This window comes from Gorilla gorilla, chromosome 13 (genome assembly GCF_029281585.2).
Source record: "Gorilla gorilla gorilla isolate KB3781 chromosome 13, NHGRI_mGorGor1-v2.1_pri, whole genome shotgun sequence".
Taxonomy (NCBI): Eukaryota; Metazoa; Chordata; class Mammalia; order Primates; family Hominidae; genus Gorilla; species Gorilla gorilla.
This window is the reverse complement of record NC_073237.2, coordinates 108,622,975-108,636,056: the sequence shown is the minus strand read 5'-3', so window position 1 is coordinate 108,636,056 and position 13,082 is coordinate 108,622,975. Positions and strand designations below refer to the sequence as shown.

The 13,082-nt window shown below is 43.2% G+C and overlaps 1 protein-coding gene across 3 annotated transcripts in view; it reads right to left on the bottom strand.

The window, feature by feature from the left end:
- The window catches only part of HSDL2 (hydroxysteroid dehydrogenase like 2), an 88,000-nt gene extending 77,210 nt beyond the window's left edge, over nt 1–10,790 (bottom strand). The window contains exon 1 of one of the 3 annotated variants that reach the window (XM_031014284.3): nt 9,661–10,790. In XM_031014284.3, coding sequence (XP_030870144.1) covers nt 9,661–9,677 — 17 coding nt within the window. In that variant the 5' untranslated portion in view covers nt 9,678–10,790. The remainder of the gene's footprint in view (nt 1–9,660) is intronic. The other 2 variants (XM_019033655.4, XM_055350421.2) reach the window with 2 other exon arrangements.
- Nucleotides 10,791–13,082: the final 2,292 nt, after the last annotated feature.

Below are 13,082 nucleotides of genomic sequence, written 5' to 3'. Positions count from 1 at the left end.
TAGGCTGGTCTGGAATACCTGACCTCAACTGATCCACCGGCCTCGGCTTCCCAAAGTGCTGTGATTACAGGCATAAGCCACCACGCCCAGCCCACATATATTTTAGAATCTCATTATCTAACTGGTCAAGTGAAATCAGTTGAGATTTTGACAGAAATTATATTAAGTCTATAATTCAAAGTGGAAAGAATTGACATCTTTGTGACAGTGAGTGTTCTAATCCATGAACATGGTATAATTCCATTTATTTAGGTCTTTCTAACGTTTTTCATTATGATATAATTTCCTACAGAAAGGTATTATACATCTTTTGTTGGCTTTATTCCTAGGTACTCCATTGTTTTTAACTTTTTCCAACTTTTTATTTGTAAATAATTCAAACTTAAAGTTGCAAGAATAATAGTACAAAAAATACTCACATATCCTTCACCCAGATTCATGTATTGTTAATATTTTACCCCAATGATTTAGCATTTGTGCTCATTTTCTCTCCTTCTCCCTTTCTCCTTCTCTATATCTTATTCTCTCCCAACCACTTAAGAGTGATTTGAGGCCACGTGCAGTGGTTCATGCCTATAATTCCAGCAGTTTGGGAGACCAAGACAGGGGGATCACTTGAGCCCAGAAGTCGAAACCAGCCAGGGCAACATAGTGAGACCCTGTCTCTACAAAATTAAAAAATTAGCCATGTGTGGCAGTGTGCGCCTGTAGTCCCAGCTACTCGGGAGGCTCAGTCAGGAAGACTGTTTGATCCCAAAGGTTGAGGCTGCAGTGAGCCATGATTACACCACTGTACTCTAGCCTGGGAAACAGAGACTGACCCTGTCTCAAAAAGAAAAAAAAAAAGTGACCTGAATACATCAAAGCTTGGTCTCTCATGTATCTACTTTCACAGTATTTTAATTTTGTCAATTGACTCAATAATGCCCTTTAGAGCATTTTTTCCTTCCACTACAGGACCCGGTTTAGGGTAGTGCTTTTAATTGACATATCTCTTTAGTCTCCATTAATCTAGAACATTTTTGCAGCCTCTTCTGTCTTTTATGATATTGACCTTTTGAAAAATACAGTCTGCACTCCTTTTTAAAAAAATATAATGATCCTTACTTTTTTTTTTCCAAGATAGAGTCACACTCTGTCGCCCAGGTTAGAGTACAGTGGCACAATCTCAGCTCACTGCAACCTCCACCTTCCAGTTTCAAGCAATTCTCCTGCCTCAGCCTCCTGAGTAGCTGGGATTACAGGCATGCACCACCACACCTGGCTAATTTTTTTTGTATTTTTAGCAGTGACAGGGTTTCACCATGGTCTTGGACTCCTGACCTTGTGATCCACCCACCTAGGCTCCCAAAGTGCTGGGATTACAGGTGTGAGCCACCACACCTGGCTTATTTTTTTTTTTTTTTGAGATGGAGTCTAGCTCTGTCTCCCAGGCTGGAGTGCAGTGGCGCGATCTCGGCTCACTACAACCTCTGCCTCCCAGGTTCAAGTGATTCTCCTGCCTCAGCCTCCCGAGTAGCTGGGATTACAGGCACGCGCCACAATGCCCAGCTAATTTTTCTATTTTTAGTAGAGACGGGGTTTCACCATGTTGGTCAGGCTGGTCTTGAACTCCTGACCTCATGATCTGCCCGCCTTGGCCTCCCAAAGTGCTGGGGTTACAGGCATGTGCCACTGCGCCCGGCATTTTTTTTTTTTTTTTTTTCTGAGACAGGGTCTTGCCCTGTCACCCAGGCTGAAGTACAGTGGTGCGATCACAGCTCACTGCAGCCTCGACCTCCTGGACTCAAGCAAATCTCCCACCTCAGCCTCCTGAGTAGCTGGGACTACAGGCACACATCATCATGCCCGGCTAACTTTTTTATTTTTTGTAGAGACAGGGTCTCACCATGTTGGCCAGCCTGGTCTTGAACGCTTGGGCTCAAGTAATTCTCCTGCCTTGGCCTTGCAAAGTGCTGGGATTACAAGCATGAGCCACCACCCCTGGCTGAATGCTCATTTTGGATTCAACTGATATTTCTTCATGATTAGATTCCGGTTATGCATTTCCAACCAGAACATGTGATACTGTGTTTTCCTCAGTATATCCCATAGGGCAGCATACAACGTCCATCCGTACTCACTTTATAATGTCAATTTTTATCATCTAACCATAGAGTTACCATATTTCTCCACTGCACAGTTACTATTCCTTCCCTTGCAACCAATAAACAATCAGTGCAAAAACGAAGACTCTTTTTATTATGGAATTTTCAAATACATTTAAAAAACCAGAAAAGAGTATAATAAGCTTCCATGTTTATTCAACTACTAAATTGTGAAAGCAATCATCAGAAAGCAAATCCCGGGCAGGCATGGCGGCTCATGCCTATAATCTCAGCACTTTGGGAGGCAGAGGTGGGCAGATCACTTTAGCCCTGGAGTTTGAGACCAGCCTGGGCAACATAAAGAAACCCCATCTCTACTAAAAAATACAAAAATTAGCCAGGCATGTGGTACGCACCCATAGTCCCAGCTACTCAGGAAGCTGAGGTTGGAGGATCACCTGAGCCCATGACACGGAGGTTGCAGTGAGCTGATTTCACACCACTGCACTCCAGCCTGAACCACAGAGTGAGACCCTGTTTCAAAAAAAAAAGAAGAAAAGAAACCAAATCCCAGAGGTTATATACTTTCACCTATGAATACTTCAGTATTTACTTTTCTAACAGATAAAAACTTTTAAAATACCAATGTCATTATTATACCCAAGAAAATTAACAATAATTTCTCAATATCACTCAATATCTGTCTATGTTCAAACTTTTACAACTATCTCAGTTTTTCTTATGGTTGGCCTGATCAAATCAGGATCCAATAAGGACCTCACATTACATCTGTCTGTTATACCTTAAGAGTTTCTCTTTTAATCACTGCCAGCTTCCCTTCCACTCTTTATGCCATTTATTTGCTGAAGAATATACACCATATGTCCTGTAGTGGAGTCCATATCTGGGATTTTGAACTTCTCATTTTTATTGCCATGTACTATATACTTCTTGCAGATTTTTGCTCTTGTAGAAATCTAACTTACTATTATTTTTTGAGAGAGTCTCCCTTTGTCGCCCAGGCTGGTGTGCAATGGCACAATCACAGATTACTGGAGACTTGACCTTCCCAGCTCAACTAATCCTCCCACCTAAACCTCCTGAATAGCTAGGATCACGGGTGTGCATCACCATGCTTGGCTAATTTTTTTTTTTTTTGGTAGAGATAGAGTCTTACTGTGCTGCCCAGGGTGGTCTTGAACTCCTGGGCTCAAGCGATTCTCCTACCTCGGCCTCTCAAAATGCTGGGATTACAGGCATGAGCCACCATGCCAAGCTCAAAATTATTTTTATTTGTTGATTTTTATATATAGCAATTTTCTTAAACTTTTATTAATTATAATAATTCAGTTATACGTTATTTTGGTTTTCTGTGCAGGATAATATCATCGGCAAATAACGACAGCATTATTTATTTCATTATAATCCAAATACTTTTTCTTTCTGTCTTACACCTTATTTACTAAAGGTTACACTTCAGTCAGAAGAAAAGTGTTTCCAGATGGAAGGTCTGAAATTCAAGAAAATAGGAAAATCAAAGATATTGGTAAATAAGTACAGAAATCTTTTTTAGAAAGAGTACAATAATAATAAAATAATACTTGTGGGGTTAAAAAAGATAGAATTAAAATATATTATTACAAACCAGCCTGGGCAACATAGTGAGACCCCACCTTTACCAAAAAAATATTTTTTTAATTAGGTGAGGCCTAGGCATGGTGGTTCATGCCTGTAATCACAACACTTTGGGAGGCTGAGGTGGGTGGATTGCTTGGGCCCAAGTTTGAGACCAGCCTAGGCAACATAGCAAGACCATGTTACTATTTTTTAAAAAATTAAATTAAATTAAAAAAATTGGCCGGGCACGGTGCCTCACACCTGTAATCCCAGCTCTTTGGGAGGCCGAGGTGGGCAGATCACCTGAGGTCAGCTCGAGACCAGCCTGGCCAACATCACCTGAGGTCAGCTCGAGACCAGCCTGGCCAACATGGTGAAACCCCGTCTCTACAAAAAAATACAAAAATTGGCCAGGCACAGTGGCTTACACCTGTAATCTGAGCACTTTGGGAGGCTGAGGCGGGCGGATCACAAGGTCAGGAGTTCGAGACCAGCCTGACCAACATGGTGAAACTCCATCTCTACTAAAAATACAAAAAAAAAAATCAGCCAGGCGTGGTGGCAGGTGCCTGGAATCTCAGCTACTCGGGAGGCTGAAGCAAGAGAATTGCTTGAACCCTGCAGGTGGAGGCTGCAGTGAGCTGAGATCGCGCCACTGCACTCCAGCCTGGGCGACAGTGCAAGATTCCGTCAAAAAAAAAAAAAAAATAGCCAGGTGTGGTGGTGCATGCCTGTAATTCCAGCTACTCTGGACGCTGAGGCAGGAGAATCGCTTGAACCCGAGAGGCAGAGGTTGCAGTGAGCCTAGATCGCACCAGTGCACTCCAGCCTGGGAGACAGAGCAAGACTCCATCTCAAAAAAATAAATAAATAAATAAAACTTAAAAACTTTTAAAAAAGAAGTCTGATCTCTTACCTATAGGTGACCAGCTTCATTAATTTCTGGCCTATCATTTTTGCACTTTTTTCAAACGTAAGCAAACATATATATATATAAAACACTCTATGTATGTGAAAAATTATCCCTTCCTTTTTTCATACAAAAGGTAGTATACATAAAATATTAAAGTGGTTCTGTTGTTGTTGTTGTTGTGTTTTTCTTTTGACAGTCTTGCACAAGGTTTTCACTACTGCAAGCAAGGCTGTAGACAGGTCGTGGTGACCTAGCCTGCAGAAATGAACTCCAGACACCCCTGAGCAAGGTTAAAAGAAGAAAAACAATTTCCTTTACTGTCTCTCTTGTACTATTAGTTACGACTATGTTTGCCAATGCTTGTATTTAGTAAGATTTGCAAAGTTCCTGTTTTTCTTTCAATGCAGCTGCTAGGCCACTAGCTATGCAAGGCCACAGGTTAGTGCCAGGTCAGCAGTTATGCTATGGATTACGTGATTTGTCACTGTAAAATTTAATGCCTTTGTTTTGATCTTGTATGCTGGCCTATATAAGCTAAACTCTATTTTTGTTCAAGGCTCAGCTTTTTGGATGTGAATCCACTGAGCCGGTGCGTACCTTAAATAAACATCCTCCTGTCTTCCCAATATCGGTCTCTCTGGTCCTCAGTTTACCACAACAGCCTCAACAGCTCATGGCAGCCTCAACCTCCTGGGCTCAAGTGATTCACCTCAGCCTCCCAAGTAGCTGGGACCACAGGCTAAAGTGATTTTTAATGTAAGTATTTACAAGAAAATGTCCCGACTATTGCTGTAAAAAAAAGCCACATCTCTTTGCTTTGAGTATAGCTTGATTGATTCCCAGTAGGAGAAAGGGCATTTTCTTCCTCACTCAGAATCTCTGGCATTGGCAGAAAAAAAAGCAAACATAACCCTGATCTGTGCCAGTAAGGAAGTCCTCTAGCTCCAAAGCATTAGTACCCGAATATAGAAGGCAAGAGCACTTCAAAGAAGGCTCCAAATTTCTTAGTATTATTGATAGATGGCTAAAACTTGCTGATGAAGAGCTAACTTACAGTTTAATTTACTAAAATTCTCTGGTACCCCAAAATCAGGTAAAAGTACTGAAATTTTTACTAAAAGGAAGAACAACTGTTTCCAAAAAACTATACAAATTATTCTAAAGTTCATTTGGAAAAATAAATACCCAAGTATAACCAGGAAAATTCTGAAAAATAATCCAAATGTGGTGGGAACTAGCTTTCCCACATATTAAAACATTTTGTAAAACTAGAGCAATTAAAATAGTTTGGGCTGGGTAGAGTGGCTCACATCTGTAATCCTAGCACTTCGGGGGCTGAGGCAGGAGGATCACTTGAGCCCAGGAGTTTGAGACCAGCCTGGGCAACAAAGTGAGACTCCTCTACAAAAAAATTTTTAAAAAATAGCCAGGCATTATGGCGCATGTCTATAGTCCCACCTAATTGGGAAGATGAGCTGGGAGGACTGCTTAACCCCAGGAGATAAAGGCTGCAGTGACCTATGATGGTGCCAATGCACCCCAGCCTGGGTGACAGAGCGAGGCCTTGTCTCAATTAATTAATTAAGTAAACAGTCTGGTACTGGTACATGAATAGAGACTAAAGTAGCAGAGCAAAAAGTCCAGAAACAGAGCGCTATATGTGCAAGAATTTAATATACGACAGAGGTAGAATTTCAAGCAGAAGAGAAAAGATTAACTCTTAGGTCAATGCTGCTAGGACAAATGAGCAGCCATCTGAAGAAAAATCAGGTGGGCTTCCTAACTCACTTCCTGAAAGAAATCTCAGGGGGATAAAAAATCTGACTATAAAAAATATAGACAATACAAATATATTTGAAAAATACAAAAATATAAGACCATAAAAATATTAGAAGAAAACTAATTATAAAAAGATCTGCCCAGGCACAGTGGCTCACACCTGTAATCCCAGCATGTTGGGATGCCGAGTCAGGAGGATTACTTGAGGTCAGGAGTTTGAGACCAGCCTGGCCAACATGGTGAAACCCCATCTCTACTAAAATTACAAAAATTAGCCAGGCATGGTGGTGTGCACCTGTAATCCCAGCTACTTGTGAGGCTAAGGCAGGAGAATCACTTAAACCTGGGAGGCAGAGGTTGCAGTGAAACGAGATCGCACCACTGCACTCAAGCCTGGGCAACAGAGCAAGATTCCATCTCAAAAAAAGAAAGAAAGAAAGAAAGATCTCGGTTTAACTCAAAGGCTTGCAGAGCAAGACTCCATCTCAAAAAAAAAAAAAAAAAAAGATCTTGGTTTAACTCAAAAATGCAAAAGCCTTAAGAGACTGATAACTCTGGCTTCACAAAAACATGTTTCTCCATGTTAAATAAACAGTATAATCAAAGTCCAGATGCAACATGAAAAACTGTGGAAAATATTTGTAATGTGATAAAAGACAAATTTTTAAAATACACAGAGCCCTCAGAGATTAATGAAAAACCTCATTTGTTAAGCCAGACAAATATAAAGATGCATAGATGGCTTTAAACCAGGGTTTCTCAACCTCTGCACTACTGACCTTTTGGACTACATAATTCTTTGTTGTACGGAATGCTTGTGAATTGTAGGATGTGCACCAGCATCCCTGTACTCTACTCACGAGATGCCATTAGCATCCCCATTCAATTGTGACTATCAAAAATGTCTTGAGATATTACCAAATGTCCTCTGGGGATCAAATTGTCCCTGGTTTAAATACACAAAGAGATCCAAATCCACACTTGTGATAAAATAAATGCAAATTTTAACAATAATGAGGTGACACTTTTTTCTCTAATTAGATTTTCATCATTAACTATTTTGTGGTTAGCCAACAAGTGGGATTAGGAGATCTCATTTATCCTTTTGGGTGTGCAACCCTTCTGGAGGGTCATCTGGCAATATCTATCAAAATATAAAGTGCATTTACTCTTTTTTCTTTTTGAGACAGACTCTCACTCTCTCATGCAGGGTGGAGGGCAGGGCAGTGGCATGATCTCGGCTCACTGCCACCTCCGCCTCCAGGTTCAAGCGGTTCTCCTGCCTCAGCCTCCTGAGTAGCTGGGATTACAGGTGACCGCCACCAGGTCCAGCTAATTTTTGTATTTGTAATTTTTGTAATTTTGTAGTTTTAGTGGAGACAGAGTTTCACCATGTTGGCCAGGCTGGTCTCGAACTCTTGACCTCCAGTGATCCGCCCGCCTCGGCCTCCCAAAGTGTTGGGACTACAGGCGTGAGCCACTGTGCCCAGCCACATTTACTCTTTGATCCAGCAATTTCACTTCCAGGAGTTTATCCTACATGTACACTTATATATGTGCAAATAGATAAATACAAGTATAATTATGGAAGCAAAAAGAGTATCCAAAAAACTGGAAACAGTCTAGTATCCAACAATAGGGAACAGGTTAAATAAACAAAGGTATATTCATATACAGGTTGAGCAAACCAAATCTGAAAATCTGAAATCCGAACACGTCTGGAACCAAGCATTTTGGATAATGGATACTCAAGCTGTTACAGAATATTATGCAACCATTAAAAAGGAGGAGGGGCCAGACGCAGTGGCTTACGCCTGTAATCCCAGCACTTTGGGAGGCCGAGGCAGACGGATCACGAGGTCATGAGATCGAGACCATCCTGGCTAACATGGTGAAACCCCGTCTGTACTAAAAATGCAAAAAAATCAGCAGGGTGTGGTGGCACGCGCCTGAAGTCCCAGCTACTCGGGAGGCTGAGGCAGGAGAATTGCGGGAGGCGGAGGCTGCAGTGAGCCGAGATCATGCCACTGCACTACAGACTGGAAGACAGAGCGAGACTCCATCTCAAAAGAAAAAAAAAAAGGAGGCGGAAGATCTGCATGTACTAAAAATGTATGTCCCTGGGCACAGTGGTGCATGCCTGTAATCCTAAATACTCCAGAGGCTAAGAAGGGAGGAACATCAGCCTGGGAGTTCGAGGCTACAGGCCAGTCTGGGCAACATGGGAGACCCCGTCTTTAAAAAAAACAAAGAAAGAATGTCCCAAGACATACCAACTAAAAGTAGCAAGACCAAGAATAGAGTCTGCTGCTATTTTTAAGAAAGGGTGTGTGTGTGTGTGTGTCTGTGTGTGTATCCGGATGTATACAAAATATGTTCATACATGCACGAAATAGAAACGTAAGTAACTGGGGAACTAGATTTTAGGGATGGGGAGACTCACTTTTTACCCTATACTCTTTGAACTGTTTTAAGTCTTTGGCTATATCCCTGCATGTTTCAGGCAAATTACAAAATCTGACAACACGTCACTCAACTCAAGATACCCAGACCTTACATAAACCAGAAAGTAGAATGGTGGTTGCCAATGTACGAGCGGAGATGGGGAAGAGGAGTTGTTTCATGGATAGAGTTTCAGCTTGCAGATGAAAAAAGTTCTGGAGATTGACCGCACAACGATATGAATCTACTTAACACTACTGAAGTGTACACTTAAAAAACGGTTAAGATGGCAGATTTTGTACGTATTTTAACACAATTTTTTAAGGTGAAAAAAATCCTCCAAAGATACCCATGTTTTAAGATCTGTTTAATTTGTTTCTAATTTGGAAATCATTTTTTAAACACTGCATTATTACTCTAGAATTGAGCGTCAGGAACAAGTGAAAACTCTTTAAACTCTGGAGCTGCTCCTGCGACCTTTCACCTAGAACTCACACGCATTCGGCCAGGCACGCACCCCTGCTAAACTCAGGGAGGGCCGGCACTGGGGGCGGCGTGGTGACTCCCCCTCGGCCCTTTACCCGTGGAAAAGGTTTCTACACTGCTGCCATCCTGTAATACAAAACTTTGTGTTCCTTTTCACGCGTTACCGCAGATTCTCGGTGCACAGTGCCCAGCGCGGACCAGAGCTCAGAGCGTGCCCAGGCAGTATCCTTGACCTCCCACAGCCCGGCCGGCCAGCCCGGGCGATCTGCGGCGGCCCCACCGAGACGCGCCCTTCGCCAGACAGGGTCTCTCCCCGCGCCGCCCCTACCCCCTTACCCGGTGTTGGGTAACATGACTTTCGTAGATCAGAGGAGGTGGCGGCGACAGCGGCGGCGGCGAGCAGAGAGCTAAAGCTGGACCGTCCCTCCGCATTTATCCCCGCCCCTGCCCCGCCCCTGCCCCCCCCCCGAGGCCTGTGCGGGAACTGCGCGCTGAAAAGCCGGGATCGCCGAGTGCGCCTGCGTATGCAGTGGGCCTCCCGGCCCAGCGTTCCTCTCCGTCGCCTCCCAAGCCTGGTCTCTGATTGCAGGCTCTCTGCGCAGGCGCTTTGAGACACAGCTCCGCCCCGCCCCCTCACTGGTCCTACGGTGACAATCAGGCTCCCGTCGGCGCCTAGCGTCTGGGCAGCGTCAGCCGCTACGTCCACCTTTTCCCGGTCTCTAGGGGTTTCTCCTCGCGCCGCTGTGTTCCAGCGCCGGCTGCCAGCTGGGAGGGTGACTGAGCCCTGAGCTTGGGCCCTCCGAGAGGTGCTTTAGCTCTGGGTCTTCTTGCCCCTACACCCGAGCCTGGAGCTCTCTCGGCCCCCTCTTAGGAACGCTAACCCTGGGCAGAAATTGCCTTTGTGGCTGAAGTCGGCCAGCGTCGCGTTTCCACTCTCCCGCCGAATCTGGACCCAAGCCAGCCTCCCCTTGTGCATCGGTAGATAGCTTGTGTTAAGGCGCCAGCTTCTTGGAACAGAGCTCTCTGCAAAAGTGGCGCTGAAGAATTCATAGTCAAAAGCTGAACTTGCAGAAGTTTTTACTTCTGGAATGAGTGTTGAAATGAGATCAATTCTGACATTCAGTTTCGCTTTTGGGATTATGCCTTGGACTAACTCAGCTACTCTGATGAGCTAAAGACTAGTATATTTGAAGGAAGACACGAGGAACTGTTTTGTATTTTGTAGGGATAGAACAGGACCTTGAGGAGATTATTATATGAAGACTAGTTAAAGAAACTAGCCTGGAGATGGTTTATGTACTCTCTCCTTTGCTTTTGTTTTGTTTTTTGAGACGGAGTCTCGCTGTCGCCCACGCTGAAGTGCAGTGGCGCGGATCTCGGCTCATTGTAACTTCCGCCTCCCGGGTTCAAGTGATTCTCCTCCCTCAGCCTCCGGAGTAGCTGGGACTACAGGCATGCATCACCACGCCCGGCTAATTTTTTTGTGTTTTTAGTAGAGATGGGGTTTCACCATGTTGGTCTGGCTGGTCTCGAGCTCCTGACCTCAAATGATTCGCCCGCCTCGGCCTTCCGAAGTGCTGGGATTACAGGCGTGAGCCTCCGCGCCCGGCCTCTCTCCCCTTTGTTATGGGCCCTAAATGACTCTATTTCCTCCTGCATATCACCTGCCCGACTCCTGTAGGCATTTGAATTGATGATTCATGATATGGTCTTTAGAGGCTCCAGAGGAATTTGCAAATTATTAGCATCCACTAAGTGATTGCTGATTACCTGAGATACAGCAGCTCAAAAAGGACAAGGTCTCCGCCTATAGGAGGTATGAGTAGCCAGTGTGTTCTTTAGACTGTTGTTAAGCATTAGGTGTTTTAAGAAGAGTGTTGATAGAGACTGTTAGATGAAAATAACTTACTCTCCTCTCATCCTTAGGAGCACTTGCTGAAGCGTGTATATATCTGTCGAATAGAGTGAATTCTTAGTAATGGGGTGACATTTCCTTCATATCATCTAAAATGTTCTCTCCTTTTTGAAAGCCACAGTATCTTCAGTCTGTTAGAGCCCTCCTTTCTTGAATTTGTGTGCTTCTATTTCCATTTGTTACGGAAAGAGAGCTCAACTAAGAGGCAAAACAAACAAAAAACCTCTGCCAATTTTTCAGTCATAACGATATTTTGTGAGCCTAAATACCTGTACTTATACTATTTTTATACTTTGCGATGGCTTTCACAGAAGGCAAATTTATTCCTAAATTATTAGAGGTAGTTTTACCAAGCAAGTTTAAATCCATTGTATTCAGTACTTTGACTAGAGTTCATTTAAAGTGTGATTTGGAGTTACCCATGACCTTCTACCCCATTACCTTGATTAACCTAGTGTTAGATTAATGCTAGAGGTGAGGAATGGGTGAAGAAGGAGAGGACTTGTGAACATAATTAGATCTTCATTTTGGAAGGTGAATAATTTTGGCTTAGAAAGAACACTTCTGACTGCAGCATGAAGAATAGTTTGTGAGTAGATAAAGGCACAGAAGCCATTTAAAAGCCCATAGTAATGTAATGTGTAAGAAAAGTAGTAACCTGAACTAAGGCAGTGATAGTGGAAATGAAAAGACATACTCAAGATATGGAACCTGGCAGATGTAACTAATGATTAGATGTAGGAGCAAAGGGGGAAGATGGTATCAGTGGTGACCTTCAGATTTCTGGTGTAAAGTCCTGGGAGGATGGTGATAACACAGTAAAGAAGTGAAAACAAATGGTTTGAAAAATAGATGTCTTGAAAGTCAGGTAAGTCTCACTCATTTCACCCCTTCTCAGCTTGATAAAACTACCTAAAAATGCAACAGTTTCTTGACAGACTACTGGTTACAACACATTCTCCCAACCAATTTATCTCCCTTAAGTTTTGGTTATATGCAACATTAACCTAATTTGGCTAATTTAAACCAAATTAAAGGGGTTGGAGAATTTAGAAGAATTCTGGGATAGTTTATATAACTTAAGGAAGAGCTGAACAACTAAGCTTGACAATGGGAACCAAGGTGCTTCCATAATCCTCAGCAGCATGATCTTTCTAGAATGCATTGTAGGTGGCTTCCCTGTCTTTTCTGTGTATCTGTTCAAGCTTCAAATACTAAGACAGTCTAGTACAATGTGTTTCATTTTGTTTTGTTTTTTTGAGATAAGATCTTGCTCTGTCACCCAGGCTGGAGTGTAGCAGCGTGATCATGGCTCACTGTAGCCTCAACCTCCTGGGCTCAGCCACCCAAGTAGCCAGGACCATGGGCATGTGCCACCACACCTGGCTAATTTTACTTTTTATAGACACAGGGGTCTCACTATGTTGCCCAGGTTGGTCTTGAACTCCTCACCTCAAGCAACCCTCCCACCACACAGCCTTCCAAGGTGCTGGGAAATGTTTCAACCTGTAAATTAGTTGGCCATGGCCAGGGACACAAGTGGATATGGACAATGGGGAAGTAACAAAACATTGCATACCTACCTACCCCAGGTCATTGAAGTTGTGTAAATGTAGAGCAAGTAAATTGGCATTCATAATTCTGGGAAGAAAGGGGTCATAAAACTTGTTATTTCATAGGGCTTGTGATGGTTAATACTGAGTGTCAACTTGATGGTATTGAAGGATGCAAAGTATTGGTCTTGGGTGTGTCTGTGAGGGTATTGCCAAAGGACATTAACATTTGAGTCAGTGGGCTGGGAAGGGCAGACCCACCCTTAATCTGAGTGGGTACCATCTAATCA